General features: G+C 65.9%; 1 protein-coding gene and 1 long non-coding RNA gene across 6 annotated transcripts; both read right to left on the bottom strand.

The window, feature by feature from the left end:
* CTBP1 (C-terminal binding protein 1) lies at positions 1-27366 on the bottom strand. 5 transcript variants are annotated; one of them, XM_086705652.1, is made up of 10 exons: positions 27146-27365; positions 17714-17909; positions 16145-16299; positions 8404-8548; positions 7070-7276; positions 5164-5378; positions 2707-2837; positions 1946-2073; positions 1295-1412; positions 1-928 (listed from the first exon to the last, which is right to left on the bottom strand). In XM_086705652.1, exons 2-10 carry the CDS (start codon positions 17718-17720, stop codon positions 742-744), a joined length of 1293 nt encoding a protein of 430 aa, XP_086561778.1. In that variant the 5' UTR covers positions 17721-17909; positions 27146-27365; the 3' UTR covers positions 1-741. The 5 variants fall into 5 exon arrangements, with proteins under 5 accessions (XP_086561778.1, XP_086561781.1, XP_086561780.1 ...); XM_086705655.1 differs by lacking the exon at positions 27146-27365 and adding an exon at positions 26916-26933; XM_086705654.1 differs by lacking the exon at positions 27146-27365 and adding an exon at positions 18698-18714.
* Positions 24446-26909, bottom strand: LOC147582163 (uncharacterized). The gene is made up of 2 exons (XR_015250662.1): positions 24997-26909; positions 24446-24966 (listed from the first exon to the last, which is right to left on the bottom strand). It is a non-coding gene; the product is annotated as an uncharacterized LOC147582163 (long non-coding RNA).

The raw sequence follows: 27366 nt of genomic DNA, 5'->3' as shown, positions 1-27366 counted from the left end.
GCTCTTTCTGGGGTTTTTATTTCTTTAAAATAATTCATACAAATGGTTACAGTCACAAACATGATTTTAACCAAAATATTGCTAGCCTACCACGTCAGCAGGACGGCACCCGCGCAGGCCAGGGCGCTGCGCCCTCACGTCCCGGGACCGGTGCCGACGGCCGGAGCGCGCTGTGCGCCACACCCTCCTCTTCTCTCCGAGCCACTTACAACGCCATCTTCGTTTGGAACAAGGGGGTTCATGCCAAAATGAGGAAAAACAGCCTCTGTTTTGTTTCTCTAAATTATTCTAAAAATAAGACAAGCAGGTAGAAAAAACAATGCACTGTGTGGCGTAGAAAGAAAAACGGGAAGGAGTCGTTGTCCTGAGAAGTTTGCCCAACTGCCTGGTCGCGGGTGTGTTCGGGCCACAGCCTCAGCCCGGCCTGCGGAGCACGGCCCCTCGGGCTCTCTCCCGTAGACAGCTAAGCAAACCGATCCTTTGTGATGTTCTAAAGACTGTACACGGACAAGAACATTCATGATAGAATTAACTACTAAACTTCTTTTGCTTAACGAGGACGCAAAGAACACAGGACAGCGGCTGGCCCTCGGGGAAGGACGACTACGGCTGACGCGGGGAGGGCGGAGCGGCCTCTCGCCCGCGCGGCGCCCGGACAGTCTCTGGAGCGCTGTGGCCTCGCAGACGCCGCCTCCGCCACCACCCGTCCGAGGGCGCCAAGGCTGCAGAGCTCCGCCCGGGCTACAACTGGTCACTCGCGTGGTCTCTATCTGCCTCGGGCTTGACGGTTTGGCCGGGAGAAGGGGCGTGGGGCGGGTGGGACACAGGGGGCAGGCCGTGGGACAGGGACATGGCGCTGGGGACGATGCCTTCGACGGCGGTTGGGATGCCGCTGGGGGCCACGCCCACCACGCCCGGCGGGTACCTGCTGGGGGGGGGAGGACCGCAGGTGAAGCTCGCAGCAGGGATGGGGGGGCGGGGCCTGGGCCAGGTCCCTCCCTCGGCTGCAGATCCCACAGCACAGGGCCAGCAAAGCGGGGGCGGCTCCCAAAGGCCCCGCCTAGCAGGACCCCTCCCCGCCCCGACTCCTCCCCTCGCTCCCGATTCCAGGGTGGTCTCTGCCCACGTGTCTGGCGCCTCCAGGCCAGAAAGGCCATCCAGCTCGGTCTCCCGCGCCCTGCCCTTCTGCTCCACTGGGGCCCAGGCCAGCATGCACGTCCAGGCCTGGGGGCCCCCCACGCCCCCGCCCCACCCGCAGTCATCAGGGAAGTGTTGTGTCCCCGCCCCCGCTCACCTGTAGGCGGCCCCGTTGAGCTCGGGGTGCACCACAGCCGGGTCCATGCTGGCCCAGTGGGTGGCCGCTGTCAGGTGATCCTTATTGACACAGTTCTTCAGGCTGTCGGGGATCCGGCCTGGGAAATGCGGCGGAAGGAGGAAGGGCAGTGCGTGTGCGGCGGCTGCAGCGAGGACCCAGGGGCTCAGGGTCTCTCCCTACCCTCAGGCCCAGCAGGCACCGGTCCTGGGTACGGTCACCTCGCAGCTCAGGGAGCCCCCAGCACCGAGCGGTGCCCTTAGCTCTCTGCCGGGGCTAGGGATTTTGAAGGGCAGCAAAGGCCCAGCCCAGGTTCACAAGCACAGCCAGACTTTTTAAACGCGGGGTGAGGGAGGACACGCGTGCTGAATTCCCACACGGGCGACAGAGACCGGGCATCGTCAACGTGCTGTGCGAGGAGGACCCGAGGGCTGTGTGGGGAGCACCGTGTGGAAGCCGAGTGCCGACTTCTGCACTTGGGGGCCTGGCAGGGTGCGGAAGGGTGTGGACCCGCCCTGGCGCAGGTTGGTCTCAGCTCCGCGGCCTCGAGTGGCGGGGAGCAGAGGTCCCTCTGGCGGCCCAGCGGTGCAGGCCTCCGAAGGGGCCGCGCCAGGGTCTGCCCGCAGCTCTCACCTGTGATGGCTCTCCGGATCTCCCGGGCCGCCTCCTCCCGCATCTCGATGGAGGCCTGTTCGCTGTACCAGGCCGCGTGGGGGGTGCAGATCAGGTTAGGCGCATCCTTCAGGGGGCCCTGGCTAAAGCTACGAATGGCACAGAGCAGGTCAGGGTAGTGTGGGGGGTGCCTGACCCTGCCTGGACCCACACTTCACCCCTGTGTCAGACCAGGGGACCCGAGGATGGTCAAACCTGCCCGCGGGCCCCTGACAGCAGCGGGGACACTGCCCCCGCCCTCCCTGCAGGCGAGGGCGCTGGTCCCCAGAGCCGCAGGGCCTCCAGGCCCTCCCGGCAAAGCTGACAAACCAGGGGCTAGCTGCTGACCCAGAACGGCTTCTCGGTGCGGGGCCTCTACAGACACGGCCACACGAGGGTCAGCTGCCTCGTGCACCTGGGCAAACCCACTGACGTGGCACCCCGAAGTGCTCGGCATGGAGCGCGGGTCTGAGCCCTCCCCTTCCCCACCTACAGCACCAGTCACACGCCCGCTGAGACCCGGCCGGGCCCCGGGGGCAAGCCTGCCTGGAGCAGTAGCTCAGGCTGGACACCAAGCCCAAGGACGCCGTGTCCTTGGACCCTCGGCTGGGGCCTGGAGACTATGCGTGGTGGCAGGCCCAGCCCCACTCCGGCCAGTGGCCAGCGTGGGGCGTAAGGCTGGGTGGGGGCCCGGTTGGGAGACGTGCTGTCCAAGGACCACCCAGGGTGTCGCCAGGAGGCACCTGAACGGCTCCGACTCGTGCACGTCCAGGGCTGCGCCCCGGATCCGCCCCTCCTTCAGGGCCTGGGCCAGTGCCTTCTCGTCGACCAGCCCGCCCCGGGCTGTGTTCACCAGGAAGGCGCCTTGTCGCATCTGGGGGACACAAAGGACAGCAGGAGCGAATCGACATGATCAACACGGAGGCCTCTCCACTTGCCTTGCCCCGCCCACCCAGGGGAAGGGCCTCAAGGACCAGGGGGCACAGAGGGGCCGGCTCTGGGACCTCGCACTTGGCCTCTTCCCACCCAGGCCAGCAGGAGCTCTCTCGGGCCGGCAGAGGGCTTGGGGTCTGTGTGGGCCCCGCCCCACCTGGAGGACCGGGGAACGCACAGCTGGCCTCCTGCCACAGCAGTGGGGTGTCCCGGCCCAGCCCCCCGGCTGCATGTGGTGCCTGGCAAGGACCTGATGCATCCAGGACACAGTGTGGCCCGAGCTCTTAGCCCTGCACACACCTGGAAGATGGGGTTTCAGGACCTTGTGGTGCTGGCCTGACGGACAGGAGCCCTGAGACGTGGTCCTCAATGCAGCGGCCCCACCAGGGAGCCCCGTTGGCGAGGGTGGGCTGTGGCTGCACCGGCTCTACCCCCGCACGGCCTCACTTCCTTCTGCTAAAAGCCCTCAGCGTTGCCCTGAAGACGCCCCCCTCCACTGCTCCAAGGTGAGGGGCTCCACCCTGCTCTGAGGTGAAGAGTTCCCACGACCCTGAGTTCACACCAACTAAACCAGCCCCGCCAAGCTCGCACGGCCAGCCGTCAGGTCAGGGGGGCTCCGGCCCGGCTTCTCACCTGGTTCTCGGGGACATACCCCAGGGCCATGCCTGTGCCCCCTCCCTCCCCACTCCAAACCCACCAGCTGGAGACAGAGAGGAGCCCCAGGTGCCCAGCCTTCCCCACAGGACTGCAGGGCCTGGGGCAGAGAGCAGGGGTGACCCCCCCCCCAAAAAAATACACGCACACACCTGCAAGGCGGGCAGAGCAGCGCACACAGAAAATCCCACACACAGGCACATGCGCGTAGGCACGCACACACAGGCACACGCCTAAGCACTCGAAAGGCCTGGCCCGTGAGAGGCAGCCACTACTCGAGCGCTGGCCTGACCCAGGGCAGTTCTGAAACCCTGGTGACACCGTGTGCCTCATGGCCACTGTCCGGGCACCCCCGGCCCCCAGGGACGCTTCGCCCTGCAGACACGGTACTGAGGCACGTGGCACAGGCAGACGGCGCGGGAGAACACAAAACCCCTGGGCGTAGCGTCTGCCCTACACATGGGGATGACAGGACCAGGGACTCAGAAGACAGGCCTGCCTGTGTGGATGACTCCCTAGCAAGTGAGTCTCCAACCAGGAATCCACCCACCGGGAACCCAGGCCCCGACCCTCCCCCTCCCCCTCCCCCAGGCCCCCCGGCACCCAACCATCGCCCTTCCCCAGGATCCTGGGAACACGGGCCCTGACCCTCACCCTCCCCCGGGCCCCGGGCACCCAGGCCCCGACCCTCGCCCGACCCCAGGACCCCGGGCCCCAACACTTGCCCTTCCCCAAGACCCTGGGAACACGGGCCCCGACGCTCGCCCTCCCCCAGGCCCCCGGCACCCAGGCCCCGACCCTCGCCCTCCCCCAGGACCCCAAGCCCCGACCATCGCCCTTCCCCAGGACCCTGGGAACACGGGCCCTGACCCTTGCCCTCCCCCGGGCCCCTGGCACCCAGGCCCTGACCCTCGCCCAACCCCAGGACCCAGGGCCCCAACACTTGCCCTTCCCCAGGACCCTGGGAACATGGGCCCTGACCCTCGCTCTTCCCCAGGACCCTGGGAACACGGGTCCCGACCCTCGCCCTCCCCCGGGCCCCGGGCACCCAGGCCCCGACCCTCGCCCTCCCCCTGGCACCCAGGCCCCGACCCTCCCCCTCCCCCAGGACCCCAAGCCCCGACCCTCGCTCTTCCCCAGGACCCTGGGAACACGGGCCCCGACCCTCGCCCTCCCCCGGGCCCCGGGCACCCAGGCCCCGACCCTCGCCCTCCCCCTGGCACCCAGGCCCCGACCCTCATCCTCCCCCAGGACCCCAAGCCCCGACCCTCGCCCTTCCCCAGGATCCAGGGAACACGGGCCCTGACCCTCACCCTTCCCCAGGCCCCTGGTACCCAGGCCCCGATCCTTGCCCTCCCCCAGGACCCCAGGACCCCGGGCCCCAACACTTGCCCTTCCTCAGGATCCTGGGAACATGGGCCCCGACCTTCACGCTCCCCCAGGCACCCGGCACCCAGGCCCTGACCCTCGCCCTTCCCCAGGACCCTGGGAACATGGGCCCCGACCCTCGCCCTACCCCTGGCACCCAGGCCCGACCCTCGCCCTCCCCCGGGCCCCGACCCTCGCTCTCCCCTTCCCCCAGGAGCACGGGCACGAGGGTGGCGGGCGCCCACCTGCTTGACGGTGAAGTCGTTGATGAGGTGGTGGTTGTGCTCGTTGAGGCCGCAGTGCAGGCTGACGCAGTCGCTGTGGAACAGCAGGTCCTGTAGGGTGCTCACCCGCTGCAGCCCCAGCGCCCGCTCCGTGCCGTCTGACAGGTAGGGGTCGTAGAACAGCACGTTGAAGCCGAAGGCCTTGGCCCGAAGTGCCACCGCCTGCCCCACGCGACCTGGCAGGGCGAGACTCGGCGTCACCGGGGCCGCAGGCTGAGTGACCCCCCACACCGCCTCAGTCTTCCCTGTGCCCGGGGCCGCTCGCTGTGGGGAGCACGGCCCTGTCCGCCCCCAGGCATCTGCTCCCAGACGCTAAAGACGGGGCGTTCAGAGAGGAGGGCAGGGGCTGGAGGGGGTCCCTGGGGAAGGCACAGGGTGAGGGCCGCAGCACCAGAGGGGTGGCCCTTGCATCTGGAGGGGGAAGACCAAAAGGGCTCGGAGCCACTAACTCCGGGACCCCAGGAGGGAGCCCTGACCTGGCCACAGTGGGGCCACCGGGCAGCCAGGCCCAGGACAGCGCGGCCACGGTCCCAACGTCTCAGGGAGCAGTGCCGCAGGCCAGGGGGCACCCCGCACGGCACCGCAGGGCCCCTCTGGAGTCCCCGGCCGGCCCAGGGCAGGGGGACACCCATGAGGAAAGCGAGCAGGGGAGAAACAGCCCACACTCCCTGAGGCCACCGTGGTGGGGGGCGGGGTCCCACACCTGCCTGCTGAAGGGTGACTGCCCGAGGGACGGGACCCCCGGGACCCCAGGTGAGACCAGGGCAGAACAGTCCTGCCGGCCGCACCCAAACAGCTGCCCACGGTGCCACGAGGCCAGGTAACTCAGCCACAGGGCACCCGCTGCCTGGTAGGTGGGGCCGGACACACACCCAGACACCCGGAGAGCCATTTAGACAGTCCCCTGAGTGGGGGCCGGGGCAAGGGCTGCTCGGGTAACCTCTGCCAAGTGAGACTCGGCCCACCCGGCCCCACCAGGTCAGAGTCTCTCGACAGCACTGCCGAACGAGATCACGCAGCCCCCAAATCGACCTGGCCAGGCACACTGGCTGCCCATCCATCCTCCTTCAACAAACCCCACGCCTGGGGCCCCAGGTGAAGGGTGCCGTCCCTGCCTTCACAACAGTGGGGGCAGCAGGGGGGAGACACTCATGGGGACCAGTCCTGGTGTCCACGTGCCCATCTTAGCAGGACGGCGATTTGTGCCAGAGGAGACAGGCCTGTGTCTCACGGACGACCCCGACCTGCCCTAACACAGGTGCGTCCTCACGATCGACACTACCCAGACGTCCCTGTGGCACTGTCCCACACTGCACACAGCGCTGCCTCTGTGGGGCAGGGAGGCCATGCGGGCCAACCAGAGGAAGCTCAGGAGGCAGCATGACAAGGGGGTCCCGTCCATGCTGGCCTCCCAGGTGGGTGGAGCCCGAGTTTGGGTAGGGAAATGGGTCGCAAACAAGAAAGAGAAGAGGGACATCACGGACCCCGGACAGCTGCCTGCATGGCAGGTAAACCACCTCCCTCCACCCACAGCAGGGTTAAGGGCCACCTGGCCCTCACCTGAAGGCCACATCCACTTAGCCGTGGTCGGAGCGGGGACAGAGTGAGCGTGTCTGAGTGTGGTGGGCGTGCGTTTGTGTGCGACCCCATGGGCAACCATGTTGGCGTACGTGTGACCCACACCTGCTGTTCCTGGGAGGATCAGCCCCACGCTGTCTCCAGCCTGGAAACCGCCCTGCATGGGGGAAGTCGCCCTCAGGTCGGGGGGACCGTCCAGCGTTGGGGGGGACCGGCCGGCAGCACAGCCAAGCCCCGGCCTCGTGGCCAGCCGAGCCAACACAAGGAGCAAGGACGCAGACTAACTCACCTAGTCCTATGATGCCCAAGGTCTCCCCACGGATCCTGGCCGCTCCGGAAGCCACTTCCCGGATCTGCTCAACGCTCTGGACCCGTGTGCCTTCCCGCAGCGCCTGGTGCAGCCAGGTGGTCCTGCGGTACAGGTTGAGGATGTGGCACAGGGTGGAGTCGGCCGTCTCCTCGACAGACGCCGCCGGCACGTTGCAGACCGCGATGCCTGGGAACAGATACGCACGTGCGGTCACCGAAGCCAGTCGTGGCCCTTCCCTCACGCAAGGCCAGAGGAGCGTCCCCGGGCCATCCTGGGAGGCTAGGAGGCAGACCCTGGTTACGTGCCACGTGGAGAAGCTGCCTGCAGGTCCAGCGGCAGACGGGACGGGACACGGCAGGCATCTACCTCGCCCAGATTGCTGGCCACCTGACCTTCTAGAGGCACCTGGAGAACGGATGAGCAGCTCCTCGAGTTCCCCCAAATGCCAGGATGATGCCAAACACACCGGCAGGGCTGCAGGACGGGCCCAGGGTGGGTTCCAGAAACAACTCAGCCCACCATGAAATGCAAGAGCTGGTGGGGGACAGGGGGCCCAAGCCACAGTGTCCCCTAGACCTGGGAACAAAACTGCTGCCTGGGAGAGCAGACCAGATCCTGGGACTTCCGAGTGCCCACCTGCCAGGCTTTGAAAGGTAAGCACAGGGCTCGGCTCTGACTGTCCCTGGCGGAGGAACAGAGTGAGGCCAGACTCCGTGCACAGGGACAGAGCCTCCAAGGAGCCCCCAGGCCACGGTGCAACGCTCCTGGGCATGCTGCTTGGGGGCAGGTGACAACAGGGCGGGAGGGCTCGGCCAGGTGAGCCGGTGGTGGGCATGAGCGTGCCCACAGGAGCACAGTAAACTCCAGGACGCGTGACGCAAACCCCACCACGACTGCGGCAGGCAGAGATGCCGGAACGTTCTGACAAGTTCCTTCAGCTGCATCCCGGAGGAAAGGACAGGCACAACCAGGCACCGGGGGCACTGCCTCTGACCGCAGGCCCTGGCCAGGCACAACCCGGCTGGATGAGGCCACAAGGCCGGTGCAGACACATGGGGAGGCAAGATCAGAACGCACACTGCCCACGAGCCAGAGGACATGTGCTCTCGCGTGGCTTTCTGAGGAAGCTGCTTTGACCAGTGGCCGGGGCTCTGCACCCCAAAAGCAGGCTCATGAGTCACCTCCAGCCAAACAGGCAGCTGCAGGGGACTCTTGGTGTAAAGCAAAACCCACAGACAAAACCAGATGTGACGAAATCCGGCCCAGGGAAGGACACACGAAAGCTGCAAAGGAAGAGCCCGGAAGCGCCCTACCTAAGTCCCCAGCTGACTTGATGTCGATGTTGTCGAAACCACTGCCGATCCGAACAATGATACGAAGAGCTTTGAACTTCTCCAGATCCTCCCTGGTCAGCGTGATGGTGTGGTACATCAGCGCCCCCACCGCCTCATTCAGCACCTGCCGAGAGGGAGGGCGTCCGCCAGTCACATGCCGGCCCCACCTGGGCCCCCGGTCTGCCTGCTGCCCCCAAACCAGCCCAGACACCCTGGGTGGGGGGAGGGGAACACCCCACCCCCAGCCTGGCCCCAGGCTGGGACAGTCCAAGGGGCTTCCCGCTGCTCTCTCCTCTGTGCACTGCGGCCTTCTCAGGCCAGAAGCCGCTGCGGTGACATTTGAGGTCACCACAGTGTGGCCCTGCTGACTCTGCTCAGTCTCGCCTGGGAGTCCAGGGCCTGCCCCGCCCCATGAACTGCAGGCCCAGGAGAACGCACTGTACGGGGAGCGGGCTGACCTTACCTGTGGGCACCAGACAGTAAAACAGACAGAGGAAGCTGGGCCGTTGGGAGGACAGAGAGCATCCGAAACCCCCAGACCCTGCGAGGTGGGTGGGGGGTGGCGGAAAGCTGCAGGGCCGCCGTGACAAATTGCTACTGGGACCGGAGCGACCCCACGAGGAAGCTACAAATCATCGTGGCAGAAGCGCACATGGGGCCCCACGACCATAAACAACTACGGGTAAAGGACGTTTCACCTGCGTAGGGAGGACGGCTGTGCCGAAGGCCGGGCCGGTGGGGTGCGACGTGCCCCTCGGATGGCGTCCGCTGCCGGGCCAGCACGGGACGCTGGGGGCACCGCCCTCGCCCTGCACGCAGGCAGCACGGGCCCCTCCTCTCCAGGTGCTCAGGTGGGCGAGGTCTGCCCCTGTACCTGCAGCTCCCGCTGGAGCTGGCCGGCGAGCGGCCCAGGGCATTCAGGGCAGCCGCAGCCAGCACGGGCCTCCCGGGGAGATGGCCATGGCTCTCCGGGACAGCCCTGGACGCCTGCCCTGGCGGGGTCCTCCTGTCTGTGTGGCCTGGGCTGCCTTGCGTGAGGCCCCAGGTGCATATCGGTGTCCTGCCTCCCCAGAGTTTAGATGACACGGGCTGATGCGCCACTCCGCTTGCAAAACCGCCCAAAGGGGGCGGCCCTCCCCAAAGTTAGGGCTCCACCCACGGCCCCGCCCACAGGGCCCGCGCAAGCGTGGAGCTCTCCACGGGTGGGGATAAGCCCTGAAGACAGCGCTCAGAGCCGCTGCGCGGGCCACGCCCACACCCGAGGGGCCTGGTCCCTGCTGACCAAGCCCCTCCTCACTCCAAGCCCCGCTTCACTCTGCTGCACCCGTGCAGACCACGCCCACACCCCCACGAGGGGGCAGGCCCGCGCGGACCACGCCCACACCCCACGCGGGGCCTATTCCCTGCTGACCAAGCCCCGCCTCACTCAGCGGCGCCTGTGCAGACCACACCCCATACCACTTGTAGTGTTGCCCCCAGTGTGCACAGCACCCCTCTTGGAAGCCCCCAGGGTGCCCAGCAGCCACAGGAGGCGGGGACGCCTGGTTTCTGGGGGGCTTGGCCCAGGTCCAGGAGGGCAGCAGGACCGCACCCCAAGGCCGCGAGCACGGCCTTAAAGGGCTGTCGTGGCAAGAGCCGGACGTTGGCGGAAGAGCCGCAAGGTCCCATCTCTGGGCCAGCGATGCTCCAGACACACGGTGTAATCCAGGGCATGTCATAGTTCAGGGACCCTAACAGGGTATAGCCGTGAGCTTTATAATCAAGACACCTCCGATTCAAAAAATGCGCTGGCTACTGGGGACTTCCAGCACCATGCTACCCTGTCCTCCCCCAGACTGAGCTTCCTGTGCTGACTCTGGGCCTCCTGCATGGGGAGGGAGGCCAACCACAGGCTCTGCTGACCTTGAGTCCCCAGGACGAGTGAGGCCAGCAGTGGGCTGTGCACAGGCTGCTGGACGGCAAGGCACCAGGCATGAGCCGAGGGGGACCGCACCCAGAACGGCCCAGACTCCGGGCTGATGTGGGCAGTGGAGTAGAGCAGGTGTCCCGTGTGGGGTGCGGGGCACAGTGAAGCTGCTAACCGCCCTGTCTCAGTCCCTTCCTCCACTGGACAGATGGCAACCCAAAATACAGACAACTCCCTCAGGCTGGCATGGCCTCCCTTCTCCTGCCGGCTGAGGTGGCCAGGGGGACATGGCCATAGGGGATCACACCAAAAGGGCCAAGGGAGAGATGACTGAGAGGCAGGACAGAGGCGGCCTGGGCCCCTGGTCCTGTGAGCTCTGGCTGGCCCGGACCTGAGGGTGCTGTGGGCCCCTGCTCCTGCTCCTTGCACTGAAGATCCTAGGAATTTCAGCTCCTAGAGGCAAGGATGTGCCAGGCTGACGTGTGAACAAATGGGATGGGTCACTGCCCACATCCTGACTCCTGCCCCTGGACTCCTGGAAGGAGGTCCAGGCTGCACAGGCACAGACTTCTGGCACCTTGACTGGCCCTGGTGTGAGAGGGAAGCGAGGACCCATGTGTGACAGGGGAGCAGCAGCGAGTGCTTAGGGGACACAGGGTTAACTAGGAGCGCATGAGGAGGGTGGCTGGGAAGTGGACGCGGGGCTGTGGGGCGGAGGCAAGAGGGCAGACCTTGGCCAACGAGACCCTGGGAAGAGTCCTCTGGCTGCTGTGCTGCACAGACCGGAGATGTGGATGGCCACGGCAGCAGGGGTGGGGGCGAGGGGACAGATCTGCCGGTGCCCACTGTGGGCAGACACGGACGTGCAGCGGAACTGGGGATCCAGATGCGTACAAGCCAGCGCCAGGAGGAGCAGCCCTGGGCTCAGGGACACACGGACTGTGGACGGGAGCTCCCGAGGGAGATGGGGTCTCCGGCCGGGGCAGCTGGACACATGCGGGCCTCTTGCAGAGAAGAGCAAGGCTCAGCTGTGGACAGGTGGAGAGGCTTGCGTGCGTGCAGGCGGCCGGCTTTCTATCTTGACCATTTAACCACGGCAGGCAAGTCTTCAAATCGTGACCTTCACTGTCCTGAGCTACATCCCAACACGGACGATCCAGGATCTGACGTTCCCTACTGTTGGGGCATCTGGGTTACGACCACTGTTGGCTGCAGTAAAACCCACGACTGCCTTGAGAGAAGTCCCTAGCAGTGCAAACTAGTGGGTCCGCTGGAGAGGCCACTTCCGGGCTCTATGCGCCGCTCCGGCCGCACCTGGCGGTTACGACCCCCCGCACCGGCACCGAGCCCGCAGCGCCGGGCAGTCTGGGGTGTAAAATGCTACGTGGGAGGGACACCCGTCATTTCAGCCTTAATTTGCACTTCTCGGCGTGACCTGCCCACATAGGTTTCTTGGTAAATTTTTTCATGTCTGAATACTTTTACCACTGAGCCTATTTTATCCACGCAGTACCAGGTGAAGTTCTCAGAACAGGAAGCTGCAGTCCTCAGCGGCCACCCGCCCCTGGCCCCGCCAGGGAGGCCCCGCCCAGCCGCAGGGGGAGAGCCCGCTGCCGCGGCAGCTCCGTGCAGACGGGCACAGGCCAGGACCACCGCACCGCTCCACCCGGCCCCCGGGCCCACGCGCCCTGGAAGTCCCTCACATTCCCTCTCGTGACCGCGAAGGGGCTGGGATACCCCCAGGTGCCACATCGACCTCCCAGAGGGGACGTCTGTCTCCATCAGTCGGACACCGGCAACTCACATCCCCCTCCACCAGCCGTGTGGCCAGGCTACTGCCTGAACCGTGTCTTTAGCCCCCGAACGGGTACGTGGGGCCCGCCTTGCAGGATGAACTCAGTCCAGGGGCCCCGGGGTGCTCACAGCAGCAGCAGGGTCTGAGGGGCACTCGCTGGGCACCACGCAGAAGGGGAGCGGCAAACAGCTGGCTGGGAAGATGTGTGCTGGGAGGCACTGGCAGGGTCCACGACGCCCCCTCCCTGCATCCCGGAGGGGAGGCCTCGCTCGCTTCCTTTACACACACACACACACACACACGTGCACCATGCGCAAGCTTCCCAGGACTTCAGGTTTACTTACTTTCTGCGTCCACACAAAGGTGTGACTCATTTTGTGAGGCTGAGGCTCAGAAAAGCGGGCCAGTGACACGGTGCCCCCAGCACACTTTTATATGGTTGTCACGGGATGTTTCCCTGTGATAAAGGGCCACGTGCAGGCCCAGAGGGGGCAGGTTTTCACAGAACTGCCAAAGCACCATCAAAGCCGGCCACGGCCACCGCTGAGCAGGCGTGGCGCCTCACACCTCCTGATGCTCCCTGGGTGCAGCCTGAGCCGGGCTAACGTGGGGGCGGGGACAGTGTCACCTGCTTCCCGGCGCTGTTTTTGCCCAAACGCACCCTCCGCCGCCCCCCATCTGCTGGGACTTGTCTTGTCCCTGTCGCTTGGAGGAGGGCAGCGTGAGCCGTCTCGGGTACAGCAAACACCCACCCATTTGTCACTCTTGTCTTTTCTTTCGCCACATGACTGTTTTCGCTGCTCTTCAATGCAGCGACCTTTTCTGTTGCACGGCCCCACTTTCCACAGAACTCAGCACGGCCACTTCTGTCCTGACCTCAGGACGGGAAGGTCAGCCCCTCCAGAAGCCCCCCTACTTTTGTCAGGACACGTGCACACGCGTGGCCGTTCACCTGGGAGGCTGCCCCGGGGTACCTGGGCTCACTTCCCGAATGCTCCCCGCTTCCCCGGGGCCTCTCAGTGGGCACCAACACAGCCCTACTGTCTGCTTAGAGTCGCTGGGACACTCCCGCCCGAAAGCCACCTCCTGCCACGCACTACTCGCTGAATAGACCGTCTCGGCATTTGCCTGGACATCCCCCTCACTTCTCGCGCGGCCCCGGGACCTCCCTCCGGGGACCAGGAGCCTCACTTTTGACCAGGACTCTCGAAACACTTTTCCTGTGCCCTTGCCGTCTTCCTTGACGTGTCCCCACATTGCCCCACTTTCCCAGAAATGCCCCTCAGGGACTTCCTGCTCCAGGCCGGCTGACGGCACCCTCCCACCTGCCGTGCCTCCCACCCCCCCGTCCCCCCCCGGATTGCCCCTCTGCTTTGCAGGTGCTGGTCTTCAAGGAGCTTCCAAGAGTAACTGAGAAAATGCCCCTGCCTCTGCGGTCTGACAACGTGCAACCCTGGGTTGAAAACTGGTTTTCCCAGAAGCTTTAAGGTACCCAAAGTTGGGCTGGTGGCGGGATCTGCCACTTGAACAGCAAAGCATCCTGCGGGCCCCCAACACTTGTCCTGGGTTCGCGGCAGGAGAGCCAGAGTCTCCATTTAGCTCTGGAAGGTTTCTTCATCACATCCAGTGATGTGTTCAGTCTCTCCTCCATAACACTCAGGTAACATCCGACATCCAGCTGGTTACAAGCAGGTAGAACTAACTCCCTGATCCACGGCGATGTGGAAGAGAAGCCGTTTCCCTCCCAAGCCAAAGCCCTCAGATAGGTGGTCCAGGGGCCCTGTGTCAGCTCCACAGCCATCAGGGTCCAGGGCTCCCGTCTGGTGGCTCTGCCACTCCCAGGTGGCTGCCCAGGCTCCAGCCATCACACGTGGTTTCCAGCCCACAGAGAGGGAAGGCGGCTCTGCACACAAGGCCTGTCACCTCTTCCTGGTTGGACTTAGTCCCCGGGCTATGCCCGGCAGCAAAGCCTGGGGAAGGAGGTGTGTTTCTGCCGGGAAGTGGGAGGTTCCCGAGGGTGGCAGCTAGGCGGGCACGCCCGGCCGAGAGCCCTTGGGTCTGCAAGGCTCTCCTCTGGCCTCGCCTCTTCCACCTCTCCTTCAGGCTCCCCTTGGCTGTGTCTTCCAAGCTTTCTATTAAGTTTTTCCACTCGCGTGTTTGATTTCCAAGGCGCATTCGAGTTCTCGGGTTCCGCCTTCCCGCCGCGAGCCGCCGGCTGCACAAGCAGGTGCCCCGTAGGTCTCGCTGAGGCTCTGACTGGCCGGGTCCCAACGCTCTCTTCTACCCAAAGCGTAAATCACAGGCCGTTTTTCTCTGTGAGTACCCATCGTCCCGTCTTCCCGAGCCGTCTGGCAACGTCTGTCTGTCTGCTGGGTGTGGGGCGGAATCGCCGTGGAGCTGAGGCCCCTCACTGCCCCTCCCCGGGTGTCCGACTTGCTTATCTGGGTTTTACGTTAACTTATCAAGATAGTTTTGATAAATTACAATTTTAAAAGAAAACACGTTTTGTGTTAGTGTTCAAATTTATTGGTAGAACTTACTTTACTATTGCTTATGGTTTTTAAACATTTCTAACTGTAGGTCTCTTTCATGCCCTATATGGGCTGTAGTTTTCAGCGAAACGCTTTGGGGGCGCCTGGGTGGCTCAGTCAGTTAAGCGTCGGGCTCTTGATTCGCCTCAGGCCTTGACCTCAGGGTTGTGTGTTTGAGCCCCACGTCGGGCTCTGTGTTTACAGCATGGAGCCTGCTTGGGATTCTCCCTCCCTCCCTCTCTCTCTGTCTCTCTCTGCCCCTCCCCGCCTGCATGTGCACACTCTCTCTAAAATAAAACTCTGAAAAAAAATTTAAGCAAAAAAATGAACTAAAAGTTTTAGTCTGGAACAGCAGAAGGTTCACAATCGCCCTCCCAGCTCCATCGTTCCACACGCACGGGTGTGTGCGGCCACATGGTTCCGCCCGGTGGTGACTGAAGTGGCCAGCACCTGGGCGGGCCACAGGCCAGACCGTCACGCGGGCAGAGCCCCACTCGGCCCCGTGCTCCTCGCCTGGGCACCCGAGCCCCCATGCGCCTTGCCCCGGCGCTGCCGAACTCGCCAACCGTCGGGACAGGAGGGTCTCTCCTCTGGCATAAACAGCGGGGGGGGGGGTTCACTGTGGGGGTGTCGCAGCATGTGCCTCCTCCAGAGGGGCTGCTCCGCGAGCGCCCCACAGCGGGCGGCACTCCGCCAGCCCTGGACGGTGGCGGGCCGTCACTTGGTCACGGCGCTCCTGCCCCCCCCCACCGGCCCGCCAGGTTCCTGAGGTTTCTATCAGCAGTGCACACGCTCAGCCCCACCCTCGGCGTCCTGGCCCCTGTGGGTTTTCTTCCACAGCCATGGGTTCTCTCTCTGCGTGGGCGGGGGCTGTCTGCCCGGGCCCTCAGGTTCTGTGACGGACACGCAGCAGAAAACGGCTGCTGGGAAGGACATGTGGCTTGGCCGACAGGGCCATCCCCTACAGGGGACTGTCCGTTGCCTCTGCCGGGCCCCCAAGGCGCAGCGGCATGGGGTCGCCGGCAGCCCAGCTCAAGGCTTGACACGGACGCGTCGGGCAATGTGGGGGTGGCGGGCGGCGTGAGGACGGCGGCTTCGTCCCGTCCATCCTGTCACCAGGGCCCCAACCCAGACCCGGGGCTGGGCTGCCCGCAGCAGGCCCTCCAGGAGCCACGTCCAGAAGCAGACACCCCAGGCCTAAATGCTTGGCTGCCAGCCCGGGACGCCCCAGGTGACCAAGTGGGACCAGGATGACGCAGCTCACCGGCCCCCAGTCCTGTCTGCCGTGTCCGCGGCCCCCGGATCTGCTTTCTGGGAACATCTGGTCGCAATGGCAACGGCTCGAGATGCCAAGCAGTAGCCGTCTCCGCCTCCGACAGGGTGGGGTGACGATGGCCGCACGTGTCTTGGTGGCCCGGGAGCCGCTGAGGCTCACGCCTGAGGGACCCGCCTGCCCTCCTCGCTCCCCCGAGCATCCCGCGCATTTACCTTCTCGTGGATCTCCTGCGTGGACTGTGCGTCACAGAAGGCCACCGTGGCCACGTCCTTCAGGATGGGCATCTCCACCGTGCAGTCCCGGCCGTCGAGCAGCGCTACCAGGGGCCGGGGGTGCATGGGCCCGTTCATGATCGGGGGTCGGACGCCTGCGGAGACAGGAGCGGACGCTCAGCACAGCGGCGGCCCCGGCTGAGACCTCGAGCCCCCTGCCACCCGCCACCATCCGCAGCCCGGCGCAGGCCCCGAGAGGTCCCACGTGTGCTCGTCTGGACTTTGTCAAACCAGGGTTATGAGCCACCGGGAGAAGCAAACCAGTGTCTGCTACAGCTCACTGACGCCCGAGTGAGCAGGGACCCCGCCGACGGTCACCACCCCACGGGGCTCAGGGCTGCAGACACGTGGAGGCGCCGGGGCAGCCGCGGTCTTCACCACTGTGACCCCGGGACATGCAGACGCGGCGCCACAGGCCTCGTGATGCCATCCGTTCTTTTCCGCCTCTGGCGGCAGCGTGGCTACCCAGAAACCCTGAAGGGACCGCGTCCGCTGGCAGATTTGAAGAGCAGGGACCGTGCATGGGCGGGGGGGTGAAACCTCCGCGATGCGGTCAGAGCCCCCACCTTGCCCGGCGGGGGACTCAGAATCGCCAGACGCTCCTTCCACACAGGAGGGGACTACGCCTCATCCAGGAGGGCCTGCCAGGCGACAGGACCAGCCCCGCGCACCCCACGGCCTCACAAAGACTCGCCCCGGGGAAGGCCCACGGCCCCAGTGCGCCGCCTACGTGAGCCGCCTGGACGCGGCGGCCCCAGCGGGTGGCTCAGAACCCCGTCTCTGCTGCCTCCCTCCCTGCCCCGCGAGCAGTGCGATTCCCGCCCCCGGGGGGCCCGGCACAGGCACGGTTTCCAGACGGCCCGGAGCTGCGCGCACCGACGGCGCTCACGTCTCCAGCCGTGCTGGGACGGTGATCTCACTTAGAAGACTGACTTTACCAGCGGAGGCTTATCGCCGCTGTTCTCGAGTGACCTGGAAGACGCCCGCCGTCAGAGTCCCTCAGCTCTAACTCCTGACAAGCACGGACCGGCATCACCCCCGCGAGCTGAGCTCTGAGGCTGTAAGGCCCCCCTGCGGGCCCGGACACTGCCGATGCCAGGGCGCCGCCCGCTGGAGAGCAGGCCCAGTCCGCAGGGCTGCCCAGACGCAGCGTCGGGACCCCCAACCGGACGACGCCCCCTCACCCAGGGAGGCCCCGGCCTCCCGACCACGCAGCCAGCGCCGGAACAGGCCTTGGGTTTCTGCGGCAACTCCCCAACCTGGGACCGAGCTTGCGGGCGGACGACCAGAACAAACCCAGCATCGACCTGTGGCCTGGCCCACCTGCCCTGGGGAGGCGTGGGGGGGGGGGGGGGGCGGCTGGGCCCCCCAAGGAACCCCCTCGCTCCACCGCACGCGGGGCCTCACTGAGGCTGTCCTGACCCGCCGCACGTGCCGAACGGACAGGGTGACCGCGGTCGCAGAGGGCCTGGTTTCCAGCTGCTTCACACTCCGGGAGCCCCGACCAACCTGACATTTCTTAATATGGGCTCAGCTTCCACGACCATGAATTCGACTTTTCAAAGCGTTTTATCTTCAGAATCCCCCGGCAGAACCGCGTCCTGTCACTGGATCCTCATCCCACGTCTTTAATTGTCTCGAACCAAAGCTCTTAGGCTCCTGATCCTTGGCGACCACTGAAGCCTGCGCCGGGGTCAAAGTCTGACTAAAAATTAAACACAAGAGACACGTTAAAATACCGTCGAGAGCCAACTAGGACTCCCAGACGCCGGAAATTCCACACTGCATCCTTGATTCTGTGCCCGCGGCTGCCAGGCCGGGACCGCCCAGAGCCAGGAGCCGCACTGCTTACCCTGAAGGTCCTCCTGGCACGTGGGAACCCCGCCCCAGGCGCTACCAGTGTCCGCGAGGTGCGAGGCCGGGGCCCTGGGGGCTAGTCTGCCGCCAGTCCTGCAAACCTCTGTCTCGTGCTCCCAACGGCCTCCTGGGCCTCTGAGACTGTGCAGGGAGAGTGGACTTCTGAGGGGGCCACCGAGAGGGGGACCGCAGGATGCAGACCGGGACACAGACACCACTGTCCTGCACCACACAAGACCCAGGCGGGGGCTGTCCCCCAGGCCCCCTCTGCCAGTCCCCACAGGCCACATCCCGGGCACCGGCATCGACTCAGGCACGGCCCCCCCACCCCCCGACAGGACACTGAGGACACACTCCTGGTCACACACCTGTACGGACGGGCTGAGGACGTGCCAAGAGCTGGGACTGAGCATGGATGCTCAGGACCCCTGCTCTCAGCATGGGGACAGTGTGCCAGGGTGGCCCCGAGGCCTGGCCCCGAGCCATGGTGGCCGGGACCCGCGACACCACCGGTGTCAACCTTGGGATCAGATGGCACCTCGGGAGGCCAGCACGGAGCAGGGACCGGATGCACTCGTCCCCCGCCCGATGCCGGCCACAAGGACATCGGGCAGACTGGCCACAGCAGGGACGTACCTGCGGCCCATGGGACCCACGTGGCTCTCACCCTTGCCAGACTCCAGCTGTGGCCGCCACTTCTGCGCCAAGGCGGGTGCCCTGTGGTCCTGACCCGCGAGCCCAGGCTGTGCCAGAAGGCCACGCTCGACCACAGCACCTCCTGGGTCTGCTCACCTTTAGTCTGTGCAGGTGTGACCTCTGACCCATATCCTCCGTCCCCGCCCCCGAGCGAGGATGTGCCTTACAACCCGAACCTTTGCCGACCGGGCTCGACCGGGCAGGACCCAGCCTGCAGCAACCCCGGGACACGTGGTGGCAGGGGGGCGGGGGCGGCCCTGTGTGTGTGGGAGTCTAGGGCTGGTGCAGGAGGTAGCAGCAAGGCCAGACCCAGGCCAGCCCCGCCCCACCCCACCTCCCCGGGAGGCAAGCCTCACCCTCGACCTTGACCTTCAGAAAACGAGCAGGGGGCCAGCAGCGGGCCTGAGGTGTCTGGGCCAGGGGCGGCAAGCTGGCTGCCAAGGACACAGGTGTCCACCAAGGACAGCTGAATCAGAGCCCTCGAGTCTGGCTGGCCTGGCCTCCCCAGGACTTCTGCGCCTCCCTGGTGGTGAGTGCCCCGACTGGCCCCAGATGAAGCACCACTTCCCAGGCCTCACGGGATCCCCACGTTCCCTGGCCAAGTGGGGTCGCCCTGTCTGCCCTGCCTCACCCCGCACAGTCAGCGAGTGCAGGGGAAGAGGGCTGGAACGGGCCACAGCCAACCGTGCAGTCACTAGGCTTTCTTCAGTCTTCCCCCTAAATCCTGAAAGCATCCAGGGTGTCTCTGGCCGGATCCTCCCTGGTCGGCGTGGCCCTCGGCAGACGGTGTTTCCGCACGCTTGCACGTCCTCCGAGGGGCCCAGGGCCATACGCCCTGTACACACGGGTCCCGAGTGCCCTTGCACCCCTGGGGAGCTGAGCCAGACGCCTCAGGCACTCTGGCGTCACGCCCTGGATTCTCCGGTGCCCACTGCTAACCTCTGTTGTGAAAATGATTTCAGAAGGAAGCGTGGCTTTGCCAAACCTGACCTGGGTTCAGAAACCCTCGAGCAGCCTCAAGGGGTCGGGGTGTGTTTCCGGGCCACCTCACTATGGGCAGAGGTGTGAGCCCCACCCAGGGAAGCACCAGCCGGTGTGGGGCTCAAAGGCCAGCCCGAGTCAGGCCCCACGTGCAGATGGGTGGTGACTTCAGGCTCGGGCCACACACCCATGAAGGCGAACCTGGCTCCCGCCTGCCCCGGTGCCCCACGGGTCTCAGTGCCTGGTGCCTGGGGCCAGGGAGGGTGACCCAAGTCCAGCAGCAGAAGAAGCCAAGTCCAGTGCGGGAGAGAATAACAAGGCCGTACGACTACAGGAAGCTTCTAGGCTGGTGCCGGGGGGCATCCAAGTTGTGAAAATACCATCTCCACCTCGTTTCCAGAAAATGCCAGAGAGAAGCCCCCCTAAGTGATCTCACTGCTCAGAACAACTACAGAGAGCCACAAGGACACAGAGGTGGGAGAGAGGGTGCAGCAAAGGACTGGGGAGGACACACAGTGGGGGGAGGTTCCCTGCGGGCCGGCAGTAAGGACAGGGCCAGGGTCACTGGGGTCCCGAACTGTGTCTGCTCTCCTCGCTGAAGTACCTTTTCCCGAGCAGTTTTGCCGTGTAATCAATTTTCTAGAATTCAGTTTTGCCGTAAATGATAAAATCACAAAAACTAAAAAATGCTCATTAAAAAAGACAAAATGCGGGGTGCCTGGACGGCTCAGTCGGTTCAGCACCAACTCTTGATTTCGGCTCAGGTCATGATCTCACAGTTTGGGAGTTCGAGCTCAGCACTGGCCTCTGGGCTGCAGCACGGACCCTGCCTGGGATTCTCTCTGCCTCTCTCCCTGCCCCTCCCCCATGCACACAAGCTCTCTGTCTCTCAAAACAAGTAAATGAACTTGAAAAAAAAAAGACAAAATAAAACGCGAAAAATGAATAATGAAATTAGGAAGACCTTACCATAAAATGGAAAAACGTTAGTACGCGTGCGCACTGGCGCGTGCGGGTTCGCCTGGTGCTGGTGCCACAGGCGCTCGACCCCAAGAGTGGCCCGCGCGCCGGGAAGGGGCGCCAGCTGGCACGCACCGGCACGTCCCCGCCGCCGCTAATTCCAGGGGCCCCGCCACACGCCCACCACACGCCCCCCGTGGCTCAGACCCCGCGGGGCTGGGAGACCATCAGGAGGGCTGAGCTTTCGTAACAGCGAAAGGGGTGTTCCCCCTCAACAGGGAAATGAAACCACACGTCCACCAGTCAAGGAAACCTCTGGACGGTCCACGGTTATCGTTCGCTCTTCCGCAGCAAAACCGCCTTCCGGCCAGTTAGTTACGTGGCGGACCACCTCGCGCTGCCCCAAGCTCCCCAAACACGCGTGTCCGGCACCTACACGCGGCAGCCCCAGGCCAGGCCTCCTGCCCCCATGGGCGAGGGACAGCTGGAGAGAGTACGGCCAGCAGGGTGGACCCCAGGGTCCCCGTGGGTGCCCTGCCCGTGTCCCTCCGCCCCACCCCCTTCCTCCCGGTGCCCATCCCACGATGACCCACAGGAGGCTCCTGAGAGTCCCCTGCTCCAAGACGGCAGCAACAGCTCTTGTACCGAGAGCCCCTCGCCAGGGGACGGGGCCTGACTACCGGGGGTGGGGCCCAGAGACCCGATGGGGGTCTGGGAGCGTGGGACACAGGGCTTCCGCGCCCGCCCGACCCCCCGTACTCAACACCGCTGGGCTCCCTTCTGCCCCCGCCCGGCCCCGACGTCCCACTCCCGACGACATGCGGGCTGGCTTACGGCGTCAGCAGGAGAGGGGCATCTGCGGGCACCCACCTCGGCACCTAACGGGCGCCAGGCGGGCGGTGAGCCCACGGGGAGGGAGTGGATTCCGGCGCCCGCCCGACACACACGTCCGCTTTACTCTGCACGTGACGAGCTGCGCTCTCCGAGGCGGTGGCTCTGGGGGGCTGGGTGCCCGCAGTGGGAGGTGACGGCACCCGCACCGGGCCCCACGATCGCAGGTGCGCATCTGCATCCCTGCAACTCAGCAAGGCGGTGGAGGAAACGCAGCGGTCAGCACGGCTAGTGACTCAGTAAGCCCTGGCCGGAGCGGGGGGCACAGGGGGGCGGAGGGCCCGCTGAGCTGCGGCGGATGCCTCTGCTGGCCGCCACACGGCACAGGCCCCGCGGAGAGGCACGCGTGAGCACCAGCACAGGTGCCGCGACGCTCGTCGGCACACGGTTCTAGGCTGGCCGGCCGGTTGCCAGTAAGCAAGGCCGCAGCACAAAGCATGGTTGGGGGGGTGGGGGGAGAGGGCAGGACTCCAACTGTGACACCAGCACCTCGGCGGGAACACCCCCACCCGGCACGGGGCAGCTGCGTGCAGGGGTGCACACGCTCTCTGTCCTGTCCTCGTACTCGCCCTGAAGTCTGAAGCTGCTCTCAAAGCTCATCTGAAAGAAAACGGGGCAAGAAAAGGGACCACAGGTCCCAGGGGCCCCTTCCACAGCTGTCTGCGTAGAGCTCCAGGAGCCTGTCACCCCCCACCCCAGACCCCCTCCCACAGGTGTCTGCGTGGAGCTCCGGGGTCCTGTCTCCCCACCCCACCGCCCCGCAGTCACTCCGGCTCTCCCCACCCCCAGACCCGCTGTGCTTGATTTGACCCGGCCTCCTTGGCCCGGGTCTCCACTGGGGCTCACTCTCGGGAGATCGGGGGTCTAGGGACACCCGAGGTGTCCAGCCCTCTCCAGACGAGCCACAGCAGCTTCCGGAGAACCTAGCCCACTCTGGGCGCAGCACACCTGAGCTGCGACCCGGGCCCTCCCCATCCTCCCCGCCAACTCTGACAAGCACTTCCTGCTCTGCACCCACAACACACTCCCAGGACTCCAGCTGCTTCTCCAGCCTCAGAGACTAAGCCGTCTTCCCATACCCCCCACCCCCCTCCGCTCAGGCCCCAGGTCTCCCCACTGCCACAGCCGGGCCCCCGGTCCTAGATGCTGCCTCCGAGACACTGCGCCCCTGACCCAGAGCCTGTCACACCCCCGAGACCCTCAGGTGCTGCCTAGCCCCTGCCAGCCCTTCCTTCCTCCTCCACGGAGCCGGACCCTCAGCCACAGCAGGCTGCCCGCGGCCAGCCCCCTCCGTCTTTCAGCTTCCGCCGGCCAGTGGTCACACCCTCCGGACGGCAGCCTCCTCGGGCTGTCCTGGTCCAGAGGCCCCAGGCCTGGCCACACTGACCGGGGCAGGGCTGCGGGCTGAGTGGAGGGTGGCTCCCACAGCGGGACTGCGTCTGGCCTGGCAGGACCCGAGCCCGCGCAGACCGGGCCAGGGCGCTCCCTCGGGCGACGCGGGGCCATGGGGCAGAGTGGCCTCGCAGACCTCAGCGGCCGGACTCTCTGTCAGCTGCACGCGCTGTGCCACCCCCTTAACTTACCGTAACCCACGAGGGCACTGACCACCACCCACGTGCGGACTAAAACCGTGGCAGAGGCACGCTCCTGTCCCCAAGAGCCTCGGTCCCACATACTCCTCTCTCGTGCTTTTATGCGGCTTTGTGACGCTTCAGGATCCCACAGACGAGAACCTGATCACCGTCGCAGAGAGGGTACTGGCTGGCAGTGGAGGGAAGGTGGCCTTCCCTCCCCTCCGCATGTGGCATCCGACAACTGCTTTGGGGACACCCCACGCGGTGCCACCACCTTCAAGACCTGGCCAAGCTGCGGGACACGGACGTCACAGACGCAGGAAGACGGAAGTCAATGGCACCGCGGCCTCCATACAGGCCAGAATCCACGCCTGGGGAGGGTCCAGAAAGCGCCGCCTCGGCCCCCCCACCCCAGCCCCCCGCCCGCCAGACCTGCTGGGATTTCTTCTCAACCGTCCCAGCTTCCAGTCCTACCACGCTGTCACCACCCCCACCCCGCCCCCGACCTCGCCGAGCACAGTGCTCTTGTACCACGGCGGCCGTCCAGCCCGTCTATGGCCGGGCTCCAGGGCTGACAGGGACATAAGGGACCCCTTCCCCCAGGGCGCCACACCAGTGCCGGCCCGTGACCCGTCCGCAGCTGAGCTTCCCGGGATGGCAGTGACAGGAGATGTGAAGCCCCGTCTGGGGACCAGAGGCGAGTGAGGTGTGGACACCCCCCACCCCACCCACAGACGGCGGTGCCGGGGCCAGACACCTCCCCCCGCCCTGTCCCCCGGAGCCTCGCACGGGTCCTTCTTCACGCCACCAACGGAGGGAAACCAGGAGACGCGCTAGCCTTTGACCGGGTCCTCCACACCCAGGAGCCCCGGGCGGCGGCCACAAGCTGTGCTCTGGCTACTGGACCGGCAACGCCCCAAGAGCACGGGCACGGGCAGTTCTGCTGGCCCAAAGGAAGCCCCCGCCGATCTTCAGCTTCCACCGGGTTAGGGGGGAGCCAAGGCCAGACCCGCCTCCGAACCCAAGGACCCTCCTCCTGCAGACAGTCGTTCATCTCTGCCCTGAGGTTCCAGACAGGGGTGGCTCCAGCTCCCCAGAACATGGGGCCCTCGGGGCTGAGCGCCAAGAACCGGGCCCTGCCCCAGGACAGTCAGCGGGACCTCAGCAGGGCAGGCGACACCAGCCCCAGGCCCAGCTCCGTGCTCCCAGCCCCCCACCCCCAAGTGTCCTCGAGCTGAAGAAAAGAGGCAGGAAGGAAACCCCAAACGCAGTCAGGGGAGAGGACGGACAGGGGCTGAGACAGGTCACCCCTGCCACAAGTTCATTTCTCAGAAACGGAGAGAACAGAGAGCAACCCGCCACAGCTGGACAGGCTGGAGGTGCACCAACACCCCGAGACAGGCTGAACAGGACACACGTGCGTGGGGCGGGAAACATGCAGCCCCAAGCGCGCGTCCCTCAAGAGGCCTCGCAGAGACACCCAAACCAAACCCCACGCTCAGCGGTGGTGACAAAACCCGACAGAGAAGAACCCTGGAGCGACCGTGGAACACAACGGCCGGCCCCTGCAGGAAGTGGAGCTCCAGGGCCGGCGGCACACACAGCGGGCACCAGTGGGAGCCGCAAGGAGGGGAGCAGACCAAAGCCGGGGTCCAGCAGGCCCCCCACGGCCCCCTTTGGCACAGTCCTGAAGCTCTAGGGTGGACAGGTGAACCCCAGAGCACACACATCGCCAGGCTGACATCCAGGGACAGCAGGGACAGCAGGGCGGGCACACAGCACAAGGCAGCACTGCCCCAGGCCCTGCTCCTGTCTCCATTCCTGCCCCAGGACCCTGCTCTGTCCCCAGGCCTGTCCTGCCCCGCCCCTCACCCTGGCCCCGGCCCCATCCTGTCTCCTAGACCCGTCCCCAACACTTAACAGGTGCTCACTCACGATCCCACAGGGCCTCACACCGCCATCCCCACCTGACAGACGCACACGAGCAGGGCACACGACAAGCTCGAGACCACACACCCGGCAGGAGCTCGGCCGGAATGCCCCCAGGGACGGGCTAGGTCTGTGCCCTGGTCCTCTCTGGTCACTCCCCTAAGAACCTCGGGGATGCCACCCCACACCAAGAGTGGATGGCCTGCACTGACCCACAGGGCGCGTGTGCAACGCTCCCTGGGCCTCAAATGTCGGCCATGCTGGAGGCCAGCAGCTACAGAGCACTCTTCGGTGTACATTTTTATACAGACGAAGTCGCTGCTCTTGAAGGAGAGGGCGGATCCTGGAGAAGGGGAAACCGGGTAGGAAGAGGGGATGTGGCCATCCCCCCATTGGCGACCTAATTCTCCAGCCACCCCAGAAGCGGGAGCTGGGTGAGGATTTCACCTCCGACCGCTCGATTCAGACTAACCAGAGAAAGCCAACCTTGTTCCGCTTCTGGGTGACAAGCGGTCCCCCCTCCCCCAACCAGAGGTTAATCTGTCCTGAACAAAGCACGGGGAAAATGATCACTATAAAGGGGTCTGGCCGCTGGCCAGGTTCCCGGCTTAAGCCGCTGCCAGCTTCAAGGCTGTCCTTCCGGGCATGCCCAGAGGTGGTGCCCTCATTCCTCCGCACACAGGCAGAGGGCCGGGCAGGGCACCCAGCCACAGAAAGATCTAGCCTCCAACTCCTGGCTCAGGTGTGGTTGTAGTCTCCCTCCCACAGGCCTCAGGGAGCCAGTGCCCCCAAGGTTCCAACGGCAGAGGGGAGGAGGAGGGGCAGCTCCCTGGCCCCCCCCAGCCTGGCCCCTCCCCCGCTGGACCCACTCCAGAGAAGGCCCCAGGCCCCGCGCCTGAAGGCTGGAGTTGACCCGGAACTGCAAGACGGCCCCCTACACTTGGGTTCAACAGGGGGCACCAGGCACTGAGACGGCGACCAAACCAGCACCCACCCAGGAGTGTCCCCAAGCTGCCCTGCTCCCCTACAGCCCCAGACCCAGGGTCCCCAGTGGGAAAAATGGGGGGCAAGGCCCTGCTGGGTTGTCTAGAGCACCTGCTAGGATCCTGGTTTCTGACACCTTTATAAGTGCAAAGGGGAAAAGAGGTGCCTATGACAAACTGAATGGGGTGCACACCTCTTGACGTACTACGGTGGAACAGACTGGCTCAGAGGAGTGAGCGCAGCGCGCAGGCTGCTCGGTTGGGGAAGCCCGCGCCCCAGGCTGCTGGCTGAGGGCCACCCAGGGAAGGAAGAGCCGCCCTCCCCACCAGCTGGGCGCTCTAATTTTATTCCCGTTTAGAAAATGAGTAAACAACTTCAAAGGGCAGCACGAAGCGTGCCATAAAGCTAAGCGCCCCCAAAACCGCCTGAATGAGCAGCAGCGAGGGAGGAGCCCGGCATCCGCGGCAGCACGCGGCCAGCAAACGCGCCCGGGGCGCAGGGCCGGAGCTCGGCGCCCGCAGACACGCAGACACGCAGCCCCGCGCCGCAGTCCGCGCCCGGCCTCGCCCCGGGAGCCCACCCACGGCGGCTCCACACGCCGGCGCGTCCAGGTCGGGGAACGGGGACAACGGCCAGGCCACGGGGGGCCCAGAGGGGACAAGGCCACGCGACCGCCAGGAGGCCGGCCCGGTCCCGGCAGGACGGACGCGGGCCGGGACGCAGCGGCCCGGCCCGCGAGGGGCCGTGAGTCCGCAGGGTCTAGACGCCAGGGCGCACCACCGGCGCTGTAGGGCCGGGACTGGGGGTCAGGGGCCGGGCGCGGCGCCCCTTTGTGTCACCTGCGCGGGCGGCGGCGGGCGGGGGCTGGCGTGACGGCGGCGCCGGCGCACGCGCACTCGCACGCAGCCGCTCGCGCACGCGCACGACCCTCCGCGGCCCCGCCCCCGGCGGCGCGCGGGATACCGGCACGCACGCGCACTCGCACACAAAGCCGGGGCCCGCGCGCGCGCCCGCCCGCCCCGCCCGCCGCCCCGCCCCCGCGGCCGGAAATGCGCGCGCGCGGCCTTACCGAGCGGCAGGCCCTTGTTGAGCAAGTGCGAGCTGCCCATTGAAAGGCGCGGGCGGCCGCGGGCCCCGACGAGTCCGGCGCGCTCCGCCGCGAGCCCGGCGCGTGGGGCGGCCTGGGCGCCGTCCGCTGCTCCGCCCGCTCGCCTGCGCCCGGGCGCCGCCGTGCCGAGCCGCGCCGCGCCGCGCCAGCAGCCGCTCCACCGGGCGGGGACAAGCGGCGCG

Source organism: Puma concolor, chromosome B1, assembly GCF_028749965.1.
Source record: "Puma concolor isolate L17-30 chromosome B1, mPumCon1.1.hap2, whole genome shotgun sequence".
Taxonomy (NCBI): Eukaryota; Metazoa; Chordata; class Mammalia; order Carnivora; family Felidae; genus Puma; species Puma concolor.
Note: the sequence above shows the minus strand (reverse complement) of the source record. Positions and strands in the feature narration are given on the sequence as shown.

What these genes read in the sequence shown, in the direction of transcription:
- CTBP1 (XM_086705650.1), bottom strand. Translation starts at nt 27,185, where the DNA reads ATGGGCAGCTCGCACTTGCTCAACAAGGGCCTGCCGCTCG. An exon ending in CTTGGGCATCATAGGACTAG is followed by an intron (nt 5,379 to 7,069) that starts GTGAGTTAGTCT and finishes TCGCCCTGCCAG; the next exon opens with GTCGCGTGGGGCAGGCGGTG. An exon ending in GATCCGGAGAGCCATCACAG is followed by an intron (nt 1,413 to 1,945) that starts GTGAGAGCTGCG and finishes CGCATTTCCCAG; the next exon opens with GCCGGATCCCCGACAGCCTG.